This window comes from Mytilus trossulus, chromosome 11 (genome assembly GCF_036588685.1).
Source record: "Mytilus trossulus isolate FHL-02 chromosome 11, PNRI_Mtr1.1.1.hap1, whole genome shotgun sequence".
NCBI classification, from domain to species: domain Eukaryota; kingdom Metazoa; phylum Mollusca; class Bivalvia; order Mytilida; family Mytilidae; genus Mytilus; species Mytilus trossulus.
Window position 1 is genome coordinate 14,861,859 of NC_086383.1, and position 22,820 is coordinate 14,884,678.

At 31.4% G+C, this 22,820-nt stretch overlaps 1 protein-coding gene across 1 annotated transcript in view; it reads left to right on the forward strand.

Annotated features, from left to right (window-relative positions):
• Positions 1-8,244, forward strand: part of LOC134689761 (uncharacterized) — a 36,381-nt gene extending 28,137 nt beyond the window's left edge. The window contains exons 10-13 of the mRNA XM_063549733.1: positions 2,274-2,300; positions 5,637-5,663; positions 6,648-6,665; positions 7,809-8,244. Coding sequence (XP_063405803.1) covers positions 2,274-2,300; positions 5,637-5,663; positions 6,648-6,665; positions 7,809-8,224 — 488 coding nt within the window. The 3' untranslated portion in view covers positions 8,225-8,244. The remainder of the gene's footprint in view (positions 1-2,273; positions 2,301-5,636; positions 5,664-6,647; positions 6,666-7,808) is intronic.
• The last annotated feature ends 14,576 nt before the right edge of the window (positions 8,245-22,820 follow it).

A 22,820-nucleotide genomic window follows, 5' to 3' on the forward strand; every position in this document is an offset into this window, starting at 1 on the left:
CATGACAGGAAATGCAAGCACGGGAATATCGTATCAATTGGGAGATATATACTCCGTATGCAGGTGCTGCTGGAATGTTGCTTCTTAGAAACGGAAAGTTCACAATTGAAAAGCTGAAATAATCTCTATAGTCGTAAAGATTTGTTTTCAACTGACCCTCGTTGTCAATTTCTAGATGAAAGTCAAGATATTAGGCCGATATTATGCTTCTCTTTTTTACAAGGATTTGACAATGAGTTTGAAAGGTGTCCTGAATTATTTCCGGACTCCTATGAAAGCTCAAGTCAATTGACAAAACACTTCTCATTATAATGTCTGCCATATCCATTGTATGTCATGTGTTCCTCGCAAATTGTTTGTAATAGTATACACCGTGTGTCTTCTAAACTTTATTTTGTTAAAATTGATTATTAAATAAAAAAACTAATCGATAGCATATATTGACAATATGAAACCATGATTTATAAGATTTTATTTTATTACATGAAACCCCACTAGTTACCTTCTTTTGGTTATCTTCGTTTAAACTTTTACAAGTGAGTATATTTTACCAATGTCAAGGTTGTTTTGCATATTACAATTAAATCCATTGGGTTAATATGGATCAGCAGGTGAATGTTGACCGTATCGTGTATTCTTATTTACAAACAAAAAATACGTCATGCTCCTTGTATGTAGTTGTCAATATGGAAGAGTATGAGACGGGCGACATTTTTTAGCAAGCGTTGGATTTGGTATTAGAGACTAGAGATAAATGCAATATTATGACCCAAAGTACTTACCTGTATTAGTTTGATAAAGGTAATCATAACAATTTTTTTTATTTTACGGTTTTATAGAAAAAAAGTCACCCTCTTTTCGAGATTAAATAAACATTCGTATTCAGACTTACAAATGGACAAGTGTCTGCAATAAAATCCGACTACAAGACACGCTCAGCATTCAAAGATACAACTTATAATATTTTGTAACTCTATTGTTTTGGGGGAAGGGGTTGATCCAGGTAGGGGTTCCCAACTCAGCAGAAAGAGGGTTAGGTTCCAATCTTTCAAATACATTGACTTTTAAAATAGGGTTCAACCCGTGAAACTCCTACCCCGGATCGGCCACTTGATAACAGGGTTAGGGTCTGAGAGTCAGAACCCCCCCTTTTATTTTTAAAAAGATCAAAGTTTTAAAATAGAGACATATGACTGGGAAAGAAAATATTACTATCAGCAAAGGAGTAATTTAACGATTGTATTCAAAATAGATACTGTTTTTTCGCCTTTGGAATTTTATAAAATGTTTTTGTTTTTGTTGAAACAATTTGTAGTAAACACTATTAATAATTTCGTATGTTCATGCTATTTGAGGAATAATCAATTTCTATTGTTACGAATAACAGTGGATTTTGTTTGCGGGATGTAGAAGCAGGGGTGTTCAGAAACCCCGCTCGTCACACCCTGTGCTCAACAACCATTGTATTCGTAACAATAGATCTAGTCAATTTACACGTGAATCAAAAATAGAAACTGTGAAGTATAACCATAGAACTGGTGTGTAATAATCGGTCCTTTTTATTTGATAAGTATATAAAATATTTGATTTTACAATTTTAGTGGATACACATCTGACACAATTGTCTCAATTTTTAAACAAAAAGCTGCATGATCAGCATATGTTGGTTTTTAAATTCTTATATTGTACGAGTATAACACAAGATTACAACAAATAATCAATTACCATTCAACGACAAAACTACTAAGAAAGTTTGTTCTGGTTAATAACCCAATTATGTTTCTAAAGGTGTTTAGATCTTTCACAATAAACATAATGAATAGAACTAATGATTCCAACAGCTTTAGAAAAAAGAATACATTAAATTCAGAAATTAATTAATGCGAGGTTTTAATAATTACGAAACATACGACATATTGTAAACGCAATAATATAAACTGGCATTTCGGAATATTTTATATGAATTAAACAGGATTTTTCTCAAAATCGTACAAATTAAAATAGCATTAGAGTATAAAATGACATAATCTCAATAATAGATGCGCGCAATAATTTCTGAATTTGATTTATTACATTTTTTGTGATAAATGATTTACTTTTCCCCAGCTGGAAAATATGTGATAAATATATTATAAAATCTCATTTTCCATATTGGCCATGGTATCAACCCTCGGGATCAAGCCCTCTAGCTTGATATGGACTGATACCACGGCAAATATAGACAATGTCATATAATAATCAATACTACTAAATATATATTGTTAATGTTTTAGGTAAATATGCGATGCAACAAGCTTTAGGTATGTAACATTCAAAACTATGTATTATAACACTGCAAATGTTCAGTGTAAGTTTTTTTTGTGGATAACTTTTGTACTAGCTTAATAACAATACACATATATGACAATTGAGTTTTTACAAATACAGACTTAACACTATACTGTAAGAAGTCAATATTTAGTAAATGGATATCAATCAACATATTTTTTTACAATTCATTGAGCATTCAAGATATTAAAAGTACTATCAACAGAAGAAATCAAATACGAGTATTTTCATAGTTTGAATTTGACGTAAAAGTACCTGATACGGAAATCGTCCCTTAATTTTATTTTTTACTTTAAATATAACATCATTAATTGATACCACAAAAAAAAAAGTTTGGTGATCTATAAAATTGAGTTAAAAAAAATGCCCTCAAATATTTGGTATCTATCTAAACGCACGCAGGAACACCTATGTTTTAAGGGGTATTTTAAAACGATAAAAGTGCAATAAATATATTCGGAGTTGGTGCAATTTCATGATGTTGGTGCATTGTCACTTATATTTGCATCTTGACACACTTCACAGAATGACCATTAATGTACCGTACATATCTACAAAATTAAAACATCTAAATTAGGTCCAACGTAGTTGTATTGTAAGTACAAAATGTTCCTTCATTGTGATTATGTTCACGCCAATAAAAACAGTTTTACCGAACTTACTCAGACAATATATCATAAATTTTAACATAATCTATTTTCGATATATTACCAATTCCCATGATATTATTAAAATCGAGAGGACTGTTATGTTATTATTTAATCAAATTATGTTCCGTGATCGTACAAACTTAGAATGAAATTTACTATCCTGCTTATAAACTACTGCTAATTTTTAAATGTCTGAAAAGATAATTGTTTTCCTATGGTGTTGATAAATTATACCTATCAAATTATGGGTATTTTAAAACGACAATAGCATAATGATACGGAAACTGTCCCTTAAATTCCTTTTATTCTTTACTATAAGCACAACAGCATTAATTGATACCATAAAAATAGTAGGTAAACGTATACAACATTTTAAAGAAAGCTGTGTTCCCAACATCAAACGTAATAGCCATATTTCGCATATAATGCATAAGTTAAAAAAATCGCCAAGGAATTCGTTTTTTTCGTGGCGGATAAGGCTGCAAAGGTTATCATTATTGTTTGACGTTAATTTAACATCGAGGTTCTGCAAAAAGAAATCACGAATTCACCAACACTCCAACCGACTCCAATTTTAAAATGACACCTGTAACAAACATAATTTTAGTGTTACCCCTTCACTTACAGAACAAAATACGATAACAGTTTTAACTATGTACTGGCTTACGAAGCTATACAAATCTCCTTACAAATATAGATGTATTTCGTCTTCAAGCCATTGTTCTATATTAACCTATATCTTGTACTAACTAGTACAACTGGAAATAAATTGTTCAAATAGGAAAGTATGCATATATTTGTGATTTCGAATGTTTTCGAAAGTTTAAATTTTTCTACCCTATACACCACTTTGTCCAATAATCTAATTCAGAAAAAAATCACACACCTAATTCAAAAAAGAGATTCAATGTATCGTCAAGTTATAGGGATTCCAATGGTGACTTACTGTGCAGCACTTCTGTGGACTTATTTCTGTAAAATTGTGAGTTAAATTTTGTGACCCAAATCAGCGAAGAATCATGGAATCAACATCTGATTTAAAAATTTGATAACAATTGTTGATATTTGGAATATATATGTTGGCCCTAAAAAATGACGACATCAGTAAGTGTGCTACATCGATTTATCCTGCAGAACTGACTTTAAATAAAGCCTATGCTTACAAGGATCCTGTTATTTTCTTTACATACATTTTATTTAACCGGTTATAATGGATGTAAATCTGATACTCAACCTTTCAACAAATAGTAATATGGTCAGAGTTTTTTTTCTAATTTCTATATTTTAAGACTATATCACAAGATAGAAAATAAAATTATTGACATTTAAAGAAGACAGAAATGGAAAGGTTGTCTCTAGTTAAATAGTTAAGGGGTTATATGGTTCTGTTTTAACTTATAAAAAATATTGTTAAAGAAAATTGATATTAATTTTTCCTCTTTTAGGTGAGTGTGCGATACGACAAATTCTATGTATGTAGCATGAGTAACATTTAGAAACATTTTATATACTGGCAAATGTTTAGTTTTAATTATCTTAAGGGGGTTCGCGTATCTAAATCATTTTTTTATATTTAATATAGGATTTCTCTATATTTTTCTATAAACGAACTTTATCTTATACTTAATAGAAAAATGAAATAAAAAATGGGGTCACCGTTCATTTACGCTCACAATCTGCCATCGAAAGAAGCATACATTTTTGTTTATGTTTTTTTTTCTGTTGAACGAATAGATGAAATAGCGGTAATATCGAAATAATAAAAAAAGAACTCAATTACAGAAATCGCTCAAATTTTACAATTATTTTGTATATGAACAGCTTACTCAAAAACAAGAATAAAAAATATAGGTCACCGATGAGTTAAAAAAGATATTTCAATTTCAATGCCAAAATATGATATTTTTTGCACTACAGGGAAATAATTTGAAGCTTTTTCAATGATATCTATATTTCAAAAGTCACCTGGGGCCAGCACAAATTGATTTTTTTGGAACGAGTTCTGTATCATATGATACAGTAATAACTGCAAAAGTTAATTTATAAAATTTGTAATGAAAAATTAATGTTTATTTTTTTCTGAAAATCTTATACCCGTGAGCCTCCTTAAGTAGCGAACTTTCGTAAAAACTGAATCGCAAATCACGAAACAAAAAATCAGTATTTACTAATACCAAATTAGTTCCATACTTTAACGAATCATTATTGAGATATTCAATCAATCCCCAAATATTTTTACAATTATTCAAACATTATTATGCATTTAAGATATCGAAGTACTACCGACAAAAAAAGCACAAAGTAATCTGATATGGTCCTTAAAATAAGGTTAATTCCTTTGTAAACAAAATAGTATTGATTCTAAAATACGGAGCCAGTTTATAAAAAACACAACACACTTTGGTCACATCTTTAATAAAATCATAAACGATCCTCATATGACTACTACTCATGCTTAACAACATAAAAATATAAGACAAATACATAAAAATTTGACGTGGTAAATGATATCCGTAATGTTACAACAAAGCTTAAATGGATCTTTCATAACACATAAAACAGTACATATTGGTTCTTTAATTACATGAAACACAAGACTTGTATATCACACCGTTTTGAAAATTGCATATTGATAGATATGAATTTCATTTTTTTTAGTTGATGATGAGGCAACAAAATCTACAGGTATGTAGCAATCATAACTATTTAATATACCATCCGTACACTTTCAGTTTGAATTCTCTTTCATAGTAAATATTCATTTTAATATAATTACCATAAATGAATATGACATTTCAGTAGTATTAACATAAATTGGAAAATACCCGCTTAGATTATCACTTTAACGACTCAACATGAAGTAAATAATATCAATCGACAATTGTTTTCACCATAATTTATCTTTTATTGAACATTTAAGATTTCATATTACCTCCAACAAAAAAGTAAAAAGAAAACAGTTGTATGTCAGTGCTTGAATTTGACGCAAACTGTTTTATAATTTGACCTACGCATATGCAATATGTTTTCTCTCTCTTTGAACATAGCCTTGACCATGAAGTCGAAAGATGTTCCGAAATATTTTCCAGCTCTCGGGAGATTCTCGTCGTCGAAACTTATTGAGTGAACTCATTTTACTGTCTGCCATTTTAAAAGAACGTGTTTCTTTGAAATGAGTTTTATTGATTATATTATTGTTTGGTTTATCTACCATTTTATATAACACACATCCGAAATAATGAAATGCAGTTATCAGACAAAAAGTAGCATTGCAAAACTATGTTTTAATTTCCTCGAAAAAAAATCAATACGCAGAAATACAGAAAATTACAACATAAAAATATCCAAAAAAAGCTAAAAATGTTTGCCCCTGATGAATGAAAATCCGTAATGTCACAACAAAGCTTAAATGGTACTTTTATAACACATAACACAGTATACAATAGTGATCAAAGTTACCAGGATTATAATTTAATTCACCAGACGGGCGTTTCGTCTACATAAGACTCATCAGTGACGCTCATATCGAAATATTTATAAAGCACGTACAAAGTTGAAGAGCATTGAAAATCCGAAATTACAAAAAAATGTGCCAAATACAGCTTAGGTAATCTATGCCTGGGATAAGAAAATTCAACACTTAAATTGATGTACATTTTACTTATACAGATTCAGATGAAGATACACGTATGTAAAGCGCATTTCTTTTTAAAACGCAAATATGTATACTATATTGATATGTAAGTAATCAGTATAAAAGAGGGACGAAAGATACTAGAGGGAAAATTAAACTCATAGATTGAAAACAAACTGACAACGCCATGGCTAAAAATAAAAAGACCAACAGATAAATAATAGTACAGAAGACATAACATAGAACACTGATTACTAAGCAACACTAGCCTCATCTAAAACTTGTGTGGTCTCATTTACTCCGGAAGGGTACGCAAATGTTGCTCCACATGTTGAACCGGGTTTAATTGCGTTTAATACTTTTCATGAATCTTTTAATTATCATCTTACATTAATTAATAAAAGATATTTGTAAAAAATGATTGTATTCGTTTGGTATATTTGTATTTTTTGCTACCATTTAATGCAAAGACCGCCCATGTAAATTTAATCTCTCCCTTTTTAAAAATCTTCAATCAAGTGTTCTGCATTATGGTCTGGCTCCTATGAGATCCGTGCCACCCAAATTTATTGACGGAACCATACTCAGTACACTTTCGGGTATTTTAACTCAAGGCGAGTGTAATTTTCCACATTGAGTTTTGATTCAACGTAAGGAAAATGGATTCTAAGTTCTGGCGAATTATATGACCACAAAAGTAATGTCTCTTGAATATGCACGAAATAGTAATCACCAGATATTAACCAAAAAAAAAAAAAAACTTCTCCGCCTCGGCTTAAAAAAATGCCATGAAAGCAGCTCTAAAGGATTTATACAAAAATAAAATGTCAATAAGTTGAATCAGGTCTGAAATCAACCGACTATTTGGTTGGATTTTTTTCTATGTTCATGGCCGAAAAGTTGCCCTGAATGGCTTACATCCAGTTCATTTGAACTTTGGTCGATAGCTAATTGACAAGCATACCACACTTCCTTTTTCATATTGAAATAATTATACTCCTCTGGTTACGTTCGTGAAACATTTGCAAATAAATAAACTTAAAAATATACACATAAGAGTATACCTATTTCATCCTTCATTTCATTTTCGAATAACATGTATACAACACATCTTGATAACGACTGACCAAATATAGATAGATAAACTTAAATTGCTTAATAGAATCAAAAATATATCAATAATTGTTTTTTTACAGATCATTTTTGCACAGATATTGTAATACTACATTCAGATACAGACACGATTGAGGCTCAAGCCTGCCAAAAATTGTTAATGAAGCATATCGATATACCTCATTTTAAAGTTGACTTGTCAACACAGGGAGGTCCTTTGTTAAGCAATTTGTTTAATACATGTAGACTAATGTTTATTTTTCAAACGAAAAATTTTGAGTCGGATCCACAAGCAAGCTTTGAAAATCTGATGTATCGCCTTCAAGACCCACAAATAACACGGAGAATAATCCCATTGAAAGTTGATAAAACAATAATTACTGAACTATCTCCAATCATACCTCTAAAGTATGTTACAGACATCAGTGATGAACAGTTTCCAATATTCAAACGGGAAGTAGGACAGTTAGTCGAGTATTGGAGGAGAGTTTTGCCATGACAAATTTAGAAAAACAATAAAAAGCAACAAATGTTTAATAAATAAACAATGATAATAAGTGTTTTTTGGCTGTTTTTTTTTATTGTTTGTGTATTGATACCGTACATAAAAAAATACGAGGAATTAAAAAGTCAAAAGTCAAAGACAAACTATCATTTATAGGCAAACCGAACATACAGAAAATAACAAAGAAAGAATTTGTTAAAAATATATTCCTCACAAAATTTTAGACTGAACAAGTTGACCATCTTGAAAACTGATGTCAGTGTCGTATTTAAAATTAAAATGTCAAGAAACAAGAAACTTCACAGAAATGCTTGATATCTTAAAGATTAAAGCGTAGTCGATACGTATTCAGTTAAATATATTTTTGAATGTAATGAATTTTCGAATCATTAAAGTCACAAAATACCACACAAGTTTAAACTTCATATCATATAAGAATATATAATATAGTACAGTCGACACTGACAAAAATGACAATTGAAAATACGTAAAATAGCACAAAAAGGACTATGATGAGAAGAGTTAGATTTAATCTGAGGAAACTTGAGGAAAATTTGTTAACACCAATCACTTTGCTGTAATTTATAGTTATTTAATGTTTTGTATAACATACACTGCCCGTTGAAGACAAATTCCACATCATAACAGCAAAATCGAACATAATGAAGTTGGCATTTAGATTCTTACATCTCATTTGTGTGTCCAAACTATATTGGTCAACGTTTAAAAAATATTTTTCAAATTAACAGTATAACGAAAGGATCCCGGTATGTTTGGCTAATTCGCGTTATGTTTTGGTTTCTTTATTTTTTTTAAAAATATTATAACTGTGCCCAAGACCTCATGAAGGGGTAAACTACCGTTTTTTCACAACATAATGAAACCAGACACCATTCTTTTGAAAGCTTTACTTAGGGGGATAATTTGTTTTCATTTCCTTTCGTTCATTGTATATCAATAGATTAGCGGTCAGTACAGTTGTTTAGTGGACTGTGAACATATCACTTAAAGAAAACATTGATAAAAAAGGAAAAAAATGCCAAAAAATCCAACAAATGTGCTTTGAGTCAATGAATTAATTATATTGAAATTAAAAAGCAATCCCAATACGATGATGTTGTTGTATGTTAAGAATTATTAGGATACAAAATAAACACATCATCTTCGTATATCAATATAATTTACCGTTGTTTGTAAGGTCACTTGTATAGTTTAGATATCAAGTACAATGATTGAAGTTCCAGTTCTTCATCTTTGGTTAAAAGTCAAAAGGAACATAAAACAGACCTATGATTATCCCGGTTTTCCTCTTTATGTAGTGTTGTGAGGTAATATGTTGAGTTTTTTTAAAAGTGAAATGTCAATACCCAATTTATTTATCAAGAATTTTATGTAATCTGAGTTACACTAAAAAACGATGTTGTTTGTGGCTTCATCTGCGAGGGCAACAACAAATTTTGCATAGAGGTAGGACAAGTGTTAAGCAACATTTGAGTTTTTTTAAGATTGATGAAGCATGGGTAAGACCCATTCAGTTTCTTAATTTTGATTGCATTAACGACCCGATGATCACAGCCTAATCTAAGGCCAACTATGTCAGAACTATTTTAAACCTTAATACTTTTTTTAGATTCTGTATCTAACTATTGTATTACAAGAATCGTATTAGTACCGATGCACTGTCTACCGCTGCAACAATAATTGGGTCCAATAGTTCGTTAACTGTGATAACAACCGTAGATTATGTCGGGAAAACTTTTGTTGATTTAACTTCCACAGGAACGCTTAAATCAAAGCATTTTCAAGCAAGGGACGTACACTGTGTCTAAACCACACCGGCAAAATTTGATCGGACTCGATGGTATCTAACATCCGGCACAATGACGGAACATCAATAGACAGAAGAAAGATACGTTTCTCCTTATTTTCTTATTTTCTGATGATATCGAAGAATATGTATACATAACAACTATTTTCTATTGTGATATGCAATATTTTCTACAACCGTTCTATATTAACGAAGAAATAAGTAAAAATGCATGTCAAAATGACGAATTGAGTGAACCTTGCCTCGAAATTGTTTAATTTCTCGTTAAATTGTTCACATTGTACGGAAAGAAAGGTACGGGAAGATAGATACTGACACGGAAATTGCAAAACTTGTCATTATGAGCATCTCAATACTTGTATTTCTGTGTATGGAACGAAAGAAATGGGTCATGTCAAATTAAAATACACCGGTTTCGTCATTGTTGTTTATTACACAATCACCCGGTTTCGTCTATGTATATCACCCGTTTTTTTTTATCTTTTTAAAACCAACAATTTATGAAAAGCAACATTAACACGGATGTGAACATTGTCTTTCGAAAGAATTTAAATATATATTTATTATAAAGTAAACTTGGCGTGTTTAAATTTATTTACATAGGTAATTATAGTAATACACATCTTCCTAATTTTCCTAATGAAAGGCGTATCTGTTATTTCACTGATCTTCAAACTAATTTTAAATGGAATATAAATACTCAATAGCAAACACTGATATCTAATTATTTTTTATTTTTTTTTTACAAAAAAGCAACTAAATAACGCTTAATAAACAAAATTTAAAACAACACCAAAAAGTGAGCAGAAGTTAAGATTCATATTACTAAGAAGTGTGTAAAGTTTGGTGCAATAATGATAAATCGTTTTGAGATATGGCGCGACATGTTAAAAAAAACCACAGCTCCTGTTTTACTTACAAAGTCCTGTAACTCAAAAAGATTTAATTTGATTTTCACTAAAAGGTTTACAGATCGTTTGACCATTTCAAGAAATAACTTTGTTAAGTTTTATGAAAACTAGATAAGCTGTTCTCAAGTAACGGTGCGACATGTTTACGCTGGACAGAAGGATAGACGGATAGATAGACGGACGGACGGACAGAATGACTAATAGATGGAGGAACGGACGAATGGAAGGAAAGACAGACGGACGAACGGATGTATACAATAATACGTCCTGTCAAAATTGTGACGGCGCGTAAAAACGCAATGAAATGAAAAAAACAACCTCTTAATTAAAGGTCAATAAGTTTTATTAGGATATCGGCCAAGTCGGTTTTTTTGTATATCTTGTTGACTTTTTTTTGCTGTATGACTTTTATATATAAATGTTTGAAAAAAATAGATAGAAATTGATAAAAAGAAATTTCAAATTCGTTATTTAAGGGGAATGCAATAACTCCTTGTAGAACAATTGTGAGAATTTTATAGTAAATGGACAAATGGTAGAGCTCAACATTTTGAAGATAATCATCTGGCCCTTTCGAATTGTCTATATTTCTACGGCTGTTTTTAAATAATTGACTTTCATGCCCCCCCTTTCTTTATTTCTTAGCCATGACGGCCATCTTGTTGACAAGCGGGGTCACAGTAAAATACCCCAATTATAATTTAAAAAGACATATGATTTTAGATAAGGGTTGTTAAATGCAGCCTAGTAACTTTAGATGTGAAAATTTATGTAAAAAAATGTATTGAAAGATAATGAACGACGGTCGACCGGTGCCAAGTGATGAAAAAAAACAAACTTTTCCTGTTGGGTCAAGTGAGCTAAAAACAACCAAGAATTCCAAACAAAATTACACCGTTCTTGAATTAAAAAAAAAATGTGTAACAACTGAAAATTTCCGTTGAAATTTCACGAACCGGATAACTTGATCGGACATAGCACACAACTTCACTGGCGTTTTTTTTTCTCAATAAAACAAAAAGACATATTATTTATATTTAAATGTACGCACTGACATGTCACAAATGCTTAAATGATCGCAATTCAATTTATGATGAAGGTCTATAAGAAAAAAAAAATGGTCACAGAAACTTAACCAATTGTTTATGGAACCATTTAAGTCGAGGTCTAATGAATCCGGCCAGATGGACATAGGCACATTCTAATTATTAAAACCAACAACACAAAACCCTTAACATTTACCAATCAATGAAGGAAATAAGTTCACCGTCACATGAATCGTCATGTGGCCGAAGGAAAAATTATATAGAAATGAGGTCAAGGGCAAGGGCAATGGACACATGGCAAATAGGGGGAAAAATCGTTAGATCTGTGTTCCATACTTGTATAAGTGACAGTCAAACCATCTATCTTTTGACATATGCAGCTTTATACAAATAGTTAAAAACGCTATAAATTCGAATCACTTAGTGTCGCTTGTTTAAAAATATCAATGAGAATGTTTATAATAAACATAATCAAACTCACATAATCCGATTTCATGGGTGTCCCTGTTTTCTTATTTCTTACAATATTTTAATTCGGTATACACTTTATAAGATAAGTTGCGAATCTAGAAGACGTATAGATTGGACGCCCCCGACCCAACCTTTGATGCTTGGTAGTTGTAATCCTTGTCTTCCTATAAACATTCATTTTCTATGTCGATTATGCATGCATATATACATTTGTCTTATCATCAAAGATTTATTTTTAACGATCATAGAACAGATTACATACATAGAATAACTAGAGTATTTATAAAGGTGTCCATCCTATTGTACGAGAAAATCACATATCAGTTGTGTGTTTCGATTTTTTAAGACCGTAAAGTTTAACTCAAATTTCAAGTTTAAACATATTTTCCATAATTCATATAGAAAACGCATATTTGAGAGCTTTAACCTCAAGTTGCGTTATAACCTTCATTTCTATCTATTCTGTTGTTAAAAAATTTTGAATGCAAAGTAAAATTAAAATTATTTGTGGTCTATAAGAGAATGAATTCTAGTGTTTGCTTATTATTTATTTGAAATTGAGACTAATCATATAAATAAAAAGCCGTTGTCCTGTAAAAGAACTTGTTTTCCAACGACCCGGTCACAAAACTCCTTTTTAACACTGAAGTTAAATTATCAATTATACTGTTAATTAATTATGATTTTATTATTTGACCAAACCGGGTTATGCATTGTGAAATATATGACCAAACCGGGTGGTAAACATTGACAAAACCGGCCAGTTCCATTTTGACATGACCCATTTCTTTCGTTCCATACGTGCATTTTTACTTATTTCTCCGTTAATATAGAACGGTTGTAGAAAATATTGCATATCACAATAGAAAATAGTTGTATAAGTATATATATTCTTCGATATCATAAAAAGAAAATAAGAAAATAAGGAGAAACCTATCTTTCTTCTGTCTATTAATATTCCGTCATTGTACCGGATGTTAGATATCATCGAGTCCGAACAAATTTTGCCGGTGTGGTTTAGACACAGTGACGTATCAATGCATGGAAACTAAGAGGTTAAAACAAGACATTCATATTTACTTTTTTTTTTATATCTATGTTTGAATTACATGCATCAAATTAAAGTAAACATATGTACATAACATAAAATAATTTTCAAAATATTCATGTTAAAAATACGATTGAATATCAAGCTAGCCTCATACGTTTGTACAAACGTACATCTGCGTTTTTGATTAAACAAATCTGTTCTTGAGTTGAAGACTTGAAATCACTGTTCTCAAAAATAATAGATACCATTGTTCACCTTTTGACACACTTTTATGGATAGGTATAGACTAGGAAGTGAATATTGAACCAAGACAATCATTCTTGACGACGATCCCTCTAAAAGCTTATCAAACTGAGATAGCTTCTATACTACTAGCTGATTTTGATATTCTCTAAGTATCAACTAGTAGGAACATAAGGCACACACTATGGAACGTTTAAGAGGAACTTGTAAAAAGAGTTTGATTGTCTTACTATTCAGTTTAGGTAAGTGCTCTATCAAATACGAGTTAGGTTTGATTTACTCACATTAATAGGAAAAGAATGTGCGAATCATGACAAAATGACAAATTTTCGAAAGATTAATAACAAAGTTGACATAAACAACCATTAACCAAAAGGAGATATCCAAAATGTATTCAGTATTATCAGATAAATATATATAATGCTTTCAAGCAAATTAAAACTTCAATCGAGTTTCCAAAGATATATCATATGAGGAACAAGATGGTGTTTTCCAAAAGATCTACGGGGATGTCAAGCAGATTTGTTTACTGATTTATTGGTATGAATACTTGTATCACAGATGTGTTTGTTAAAAAAAAAAAACGCACAGAAAACTGCCCCACGAGCAAACATGTTGAAGGATTTAACCTTAACTTGCGACAGGTTTTATCATGGTTATGGTTTGTTGGAAAAAAGACAGTTCAGGTAACCATGTTACCATAAAAACAGACTTTTACTATGACATTTTTCATCATTGCCGATATAGTAACGTGTTGGCTTTTCAAAGGACCAAGGGATTAAGGTTTAATTTAAAACTGGTCATGCATGCACACAACTTTTAATTTGATCATATCTCTTCTGAAATGAACGTCTGATCTGGCCCGCTCCACCTTAAGTTTAAAGGCAATCATGAATGCTCTGTAACGATTTACTTGATATTTTAGAATAAAATACCTCATGTAATAGTTATCAAAGGTACCAGATTTATAATTTGATAAGCCAGACGCGCGTTTGATCTATATAAGACTCACTAATGACGCTCAGATAAAAAAATAGACAGTTAAACAAGTAATAAGTCGAAAAGCACTATAAAATTGAAAATTAGATTATAAAATGTATTAAAGAAACAACAGCCCGATCAAACAGTAGAACACATCGCAATATTACCAATGAGGATTCATAAGAGAGAGAACATTCCGCAAACACAAGCGTCTTTAGCTGGTCACTTACCAAAAATGTGCACTATTTCAGCGAATATGGCGTCACGCGAAACATAGAATTGAATAGAAACAAATTCAAAATACAACATTAACAAACACTTAAGGCTCCTGACTAGATTTATATTATCTAACTTTAAAATAAATGTGGGGTACATTTTTGCATTACTGGCCAAAAGCAAAATTGTGCTTTAGGTCATTTGAAGTAACGGAATAATGTCAAAATCCATGAACAATCCAAAACGGAAAGTCCCTTATGAAATGGCAAAATCAAAAGGTCAAACACAACAAACAAAAGAAAGCAACTGTCATTGAGAGATACTTAAAAAACGTAAGCCTAATATTAAAAAGAAAATACTTTCATCACTTCGAGCGTCAAATGTGCTTTTCTACACTTCTATAATTTTGTTATATATATCAACTTATTTAATATAATATATACAGAAAATCTCATATTTATTAATATCAGGAGGAAGCAAACGACATTTGAAGACAACACAATGATCAAATCAACAAATAAAGTTCTGACACAAGTAAATAAGCTACTTTGAATGCATGGTTCTCAACATTGCACCCCAGACGCTTACAGGAACGTGTTGTTTAATGAAATACGTATTCCTTTATGTAGGGGACATTTTTCGGTTCACTCAACACGGATAAGAATAAAATCAACGTTAAGACCTGATAACGTATGTAGGGTAACATGTTTAAAGTTCACATGCATTAAAATGTCACAATATGTCTACACTCAGTAAATCTACTGTATAAACTTTGAAAGTTGACCGAATGTTAGAGAAACAGTTGAGATAAGAAAGTAATTGGCAACAACAGGGTTTGGTGATATTATTAAAAGAAGAACATACAAAAATGGCTGGGATTTTTTTTACGTGTATGACAGTCGTGTTACATCTAAAATTGGAATGACTTATCCTCTTTTCGTATTCAGCACGTCAATTTCTTTCCATTCGCCCAACTTGTCAAATTTTCAGACTAATATAACATCTAAGAACATATGAAAAAGGTATGATATCGTCCATTTTAGCTACAACAAAATGAAAAGCGTTTACCTTATCGAAAATCATTTAATATTTCAAGGCAATTAAATATTCAAAAATAACAATGACAACACCTTGGATTAAAGAATCTTGGTTAACAAAATATTACATTTCTGTTTCAGTTCTTGTCAGATTGTATTTGTTGTGGCAAAATTTGGCTTTTTCACATTCTTCCCTGAATAAGATTAAAATGATAGAGTTTTAAGATTTCCGTTTAAAAATTATTATGTTTTATTTTTAGTCTTCTTATTTCGGAATATTGATAATCTAAGGAATTTGAAATGATCGCCAGAGTTGAAATAATTGTGTCACTCAGGTTAATTGTATTAAGCTGCTTATAAAAAAAAATCATTTCATGGATCTTATATAAGTACGAACAAAAAGCAACCGGAAAATACTTTCAGTATAAAATTAAACAATTGTAATTGACTTATATGTAGTTATTTTCAGTTGAAACATAAAATATGAACTTACGATAACCTTATGATTATAAAGTGTCCTCTTTGGAAAAAAAGTAATACTGTTGATAACTGCTGCCACGGTTGTTTTCAGTCTATAATATGTGTTAATGTAAGCCAAAAAAGTGTCCCATGAAATTGTGTCCTCTAGAACATTATTTCACAGTTTAGCTGTGAAATTTTGTTCATGGGACAAAATATCACATTTGTAAACCATAAAATAGTGTCTCCCTTAGTGAAAAATTGTCCCTAGTACTTGCACATAATTTCATGGATGTTTTATAAAATTATGTCTCAAAGGACAATATTTCATAGTGTAGCTATTTTTTTTCTGTCCCTATAGAAGGGAAATAATTTAGAAATCATTGAAATGTTTTAATCATTTACTTAAAATCATAATTGAAATTTAAATAAAGACAACACAGATGTGAACAAAAATGGAAATTCATGAATATAAACAGCTGTATAATTATGTGTCTGATGGTCAATACCCTCCAGAATTTGAAAATAATGATAGGAGATCAATTAGAAGGAAGGCAAAGCAGTTTCAAATTAAAAACAATGAAATGTATTATATACATGTTGACAAAAAAACACAGGACATTCTCGTGATGCCTCCAAGACCGAAACGTATGCGTAAGAAGAAACGACAATCAAGCATTTATGAATATTATTCCTGACATTATTGTTCTTGTTATAAAGGGTAATTCAAAGATGTTAAAACAATTCAGAGATTCCTATTACTTATTTAAATAAACATGTCAATTTAGTCTTATTATTTTTTGTTAAATATTTTTTTTGGTATGAGACAAGACTTTTATGCAAAATGGACAAGATTGCACTATGAAAAAATTTCCAACAAAGGTCACAATAGTATCTCTTGTCAAGGGACACTTTTACACAGAGGTGGACAATATTTTATAATAAAATTATGTCCTGGACCAAATATCATAGATCATATCCATGGGACATAATTTCATGGGGGACACTATTTAATCCTACATTAATTGATAGCTCCTAAAAAGTAAGAAGTTTATCGTTGTGGTAGTAATTATTTTGTAAAAAAAGTGAAAATAACAACAGTTAAATTTTACAAAGTTAACGTTAACTTTTTATTTTATCTCATATCCAAATATAGAACGGCGGATTTGTGAATAACTGTGCACATCCTGCTACAAGCATGACATTTGGCATAGACATTTTTTTAACTATTACTCTATGTTTTCAGATAGGGAGGCATTTGAAAAAAAAAGTCTCACTTCCGGTAAAATCCAAAATGGCGGACATTATACTTGAATCAGCCCAATATCGAAGGCTAGTGTGTAAAAATGTGTTATTATCATGTTACTATCATAATATTTGTTTTTTACTACTTTTGGATAAATTAAATATATTAGATGTCTTTAATAACCCTATTTCCAGTGAATTCAACATGGCGGACATTGAAGTAAAATAAGCTTATTTTTAAGGAGGGTAATACATGAGTTTTACGTATTGCTACTATAATTACATTGTGCAGGAACGTTTCTTTGGTGCTTCGCACATTGATACAATGTATAAGACAGACATATGTCTTTAAAATTCTTACTTCCGGTCATATCCAAAATGGCGGACATAGAACTATCAATTTCTTATTGTTATATTTAACTTTCTTTTAAAAATGTTTGGTTTTCTCTGTTCATTAAATTTTTGGCTTTAAGTTATTCTCAAAATCACTTTATTCTATTCTGTTGTAAATGTTTAAAACAAAGTTAACAATTCCGGTAAAAATATGGCGTACATTTCAATCATGAGTCCACAATCCATATCTTCGATGTAGAGTTTTGGATAGATTGATTAAAACAAAATGAAATCACTAAAGGACTAAAACATTTCGCAGTGCACGGGAGACAAGATTTTCCACATTTACAACGACCGCGGCATCCTTTCTTACATCCACAATGTACAAGCTTCCAATCAAATGAAGAAGCCTCTAAATGAGTGTTTTAAAAGTTAACCTTTTTGTCCCCGACTGGACTGGGTAGCATAAGAGCCATCCAAAGATTGTTTCCCTAAAAACTTACCTAAGTATATAGCATGATTTACATGCTGGAAAAAACTAGACCAAGTTGAGGGAAAAGCCTCAAAAAGCCTTCCCTATTGCGTGAATAGATATTTTCTTGCTTCGTTAACCATGTTTTACCAATCTGTTAAGTTTATGCGATCTTACAGTAAAACGCCAGTGATTTAGGCTGACCAACCATCATTCCTTATGTTTAAGTCACATCTTCAAATGCCATCAATGTCTCCCACCAAATCTTTTTCTTTTGTTTTCAAGCAAAGAGAGAACCATATCACAAACAGTAAAGACATGGATAACAATAAGTTTATGTGATTACTCATTGCCTTATACATTTGAAAGACAATTAAAAGATATTAATCCAAAGTCTTTTGTTCTCCCAAACGCAATGATAAATCCATAGTTCGTCTGCCCTATGTCACAGAATAGCGAAACAGTCATGTCAGCATCATCATTAAAGATTGTTCGAATCATGACACGTTTAAGTTCGTGTTTCATTGCTTCAGACACTTGCACCTTGATTCTAGTGTCTGCCTCTTAATGTTAACTTGGTGCTAAACTTGAAATACATCACGTGATGGATATGATAGAATATCATGACATTTGTTGCTTATACTACCATATGCATCCAAGACATCATCCACTCTCGTCACAGTTTCAAGGTATTTTAGTGAGGTAAGGATATAATACCCAATCATCATACTCGTTAGGAAACACATTGAAACTGTAACAACAGTGGATGTAGTCTCGGATGCAAACATAGACAATACTGGTAGTTTGAAAGCTGCTACACGAAGCAAGAGCTACATTTAGAGAAAAGGGAATACACAGACGAATCCAGAGTAAAACAAATCCTCAAAATTGGCAAGATGACGACAATAAGAAAGAACTTTAGTTTTCATTCACATCAATTTGCTCAATACAATTTTGTAGGCAAAAATCTTTGACTTAATATCTATCAATGGCTTTCAAATGCACTAGGCAATGAATGATCACATTCACTTATTGTGACCTATACCTTTACCAGTTGTGATATGGTTTTCTCTTTGCTTGAAAAGGGAAAAAAGACTGAGTGGGAGACATTGATTGCATTTGAAGATGTAACTTGAACATAAAGAATGATGATTGATCAGCCTAAATCACCAGGATTTTATTGTAAGATCGCACAAACTTATCAGATGGAGCTTACATGATTAACGAAGGAAGAAAATAACTATTTGCACAAAAGGGAAGGCCAATTTTAGTTGAGGCTATTCCAGCAACTTGGTCTAGTCTTTTCAAGCATGTAAAACGTGCAATATACTAATGCAGGTGTTTAGGGTTCAAGCATGAGATTAGCTCTCATGCTACCCAGTCCAGGCACTTATGAATGGCGAAGGGACAAACAGGATCATTCACCATTTTGTCAGAAGCTTGTACATTGCGGATGTAAGAAAGGATGCCGCGGTCATTGTTATTGTGAAAAATCTGGTCTCTCGTCCACTGTATTGTGTGCATGTGGTGGTGACTGTGAATAAACATGTATTCTTGGCCAAATAGTATTTTAAAAGTATTTTAGTACTATAGTGATTTCATTTTTATTTTAATCAATCTATCCAAAACTCTACATCAAAGATATGTATTGAGGACTCATTTTTGAAATTTACGTCATATTTTAATCGGAGGTGTCAACTTTATATTCAAACATTTACAACATAATAGAATTAGTGGTTTTAGGGATAATGTAAATCCAAAAGTTAAATGACCAGCACACAAATAAAAGTTGAATATTTGAATAATAAATTGATATTTCTATGTCCGCCATTTCGGATATTACTGGAAGTAAAGGTTTTAAAGACATATGTCTTATACATTGTATCCATCAGAAGCAACAAAAGAAAGGTTCCTGCACAATGTAATGATAATGTAATGATAGAAGCAACATTAGCAATACGTTAAAACACATTTTATTATCATCTCTAAACAATAAGCTTATTTATGTCCGCCATGTTGGATTTTTAACCGGAAGTAGGGTTATTGAAGACATCTTATCTGTATAAAAATTCAAAAGTACTACATAACAAAGATTTGTTCCAAATATTATGCTAGTATCATGATAATAACACCTTTTAACATACTAGCCTTCGATATTAGGCTGATTCAAGTATGATATCCGCCTTTTTGGATTTTACCGGAAATGATACCATTTTTTTTCAAATGCCTTCCTATCCTAAATAAAAGAATAATATTTTAGATAGGTGTATGCCAAATTTCATGCATGTAGCAGGATGTGCACAATTAGTCTGAAATATGCTTGTAGCCGCCGGACTAATACTGATTTCTTTAACAAGCTTAAGTTGTCTTGAACTTGTTTGAGAACCAGTGAAATCTTTTATGTTTCACTTATGACAATATTAAATGAAATGAATGACAACATAGAAGGCATCATTTTAATGTTTGAAAAAAATATTGGCATTTTATATAGAATTGATCTTATTAACAAGATTGGGCATTATTTTATTGCAAGCATTTACAACAATGTACAATGTTCTATCTGCTTACAAGTTAAATATGGTGTTGCTTTTCATCGGCCTCAACATTTATAATTTGAATTGTGAAAATATCAAAAGTAAAAAAGCTATGCGGTTTACCCATGTAAACACGTAATAATTTTCAAAATTCGCAGGTAGACATTTAATGTCAAGGCTTCAAAAGGAGTAGGGGCCTCGGTGGCCGAGTGGTCTAAGTAGTTACTACTGTAATCACTATCCATTCAATACTGATGTTGGGAGCTCGAACCCGCTCGTGTGGTTGCACTCGACTTAAATTTTATATGACTAGAATTGTCACTTTTTTTTATCGAAGGCCTGTAGTTTCCTCCGGATACTCCGGCTTCATCCACCAATAAAAACTGCCCGCCACGAAATAGCCCAAAATGCAGTGCTTAAATCAACAATCAGAAAAAGTATCTGTTCTGACATGTATCAGTATTTGCAGCCCTCAACCCTATTTCTCTTGGAACACATGTTGTCACGCTAACAGAATATAAAAATCTCTGAAATAGTTTAGTACGCGAAATGCAATGTTGTTATATTTATATCACAATGCTTTCTAAAATAATAATCTTTTTTTTTTGTCACAGTCGGTGTTGACACATGTGTCCCTCGGGCAGCAAGAGGGTTCAACTTAAATAATTATTTCTCAAACATTATTTTCCTTCTTTAGTTTGTGTACTGATAACAGCACCAATAGTATCAGCAGCTCCATGTCCATTCCCTTCACAAAATGTATGTAAGAGTGCTCAAATTCTGGATGAACCACATCGAAGTACAAAATTTACTGCCTCAAATACTTCTCGTCTGCTTTGTGATAGTGGGATGCATGATGGTTGGTATCGATTTAAGGCTAATGGAATTGACGTAGCCATGCCGACAACTTGCATTGAAACAGACCATTGTGGAACCATCACACCAATATGGTTTCAGGGAATTCTCCCATCGACTCAGCAGGGAGCTGTAGAAGGAAAAGGATGCATCAACCGTGGGAAGGAGGACTATTTGCTTTTTGCATATGGAGGAACCAAATGTTGCCATGAAGAATTGCAGATATGTGCGAAAAACTGTAACGGATATTATGTATACAGATTAACCAGAAGCCCCGGATGTTCAATATCATATTGTGCAGGTAAATTGTCAGCATACCAGTAACTACAGATTTTAAGAAAAAAAAAGAGAAGAAACAAAAAAAAGAAAAGTTGAATTAGATTAATAACAAACATATCAAATATTGATGAAAACATAAATAAAAAGTCATGTATTAACAAAACACCGAACAAGTTAAATTTAAAACCGGGGTACTATATAAAGCGTTACAAAACATAATCAACGGATCGAATGAAAAAGAATAGACATTTTCAAATTTTCTAAGTGCAACTACAACAGATAAACGGATTTTAAATTTGAAGACTTCTTTTTTTCTACAAATTCAGATATGATTGGGTTAATTTATTTTTGCAAGTTTGGAATGTGTGTTTATTCAATCCGAAATTTTTAAATTCTGTTAAATGTAAACGTACCAAATTGATTGCGAGAATAACATGGCTTTATCAAATTTGATAACATTCCAGGGGACCAAACTGCTTGTGCATACGGAAAAATTGGACAAAACTGTGCGTTTGGTAAGTATATTGTAAATTTTTCAAATTAATTAACGTTAACTTGTTTATGATCATTTGTTTGCCTTGCTGTAAATTGGAAGGTTGTTGAACCAAGACAATGATCAAATGAATTGC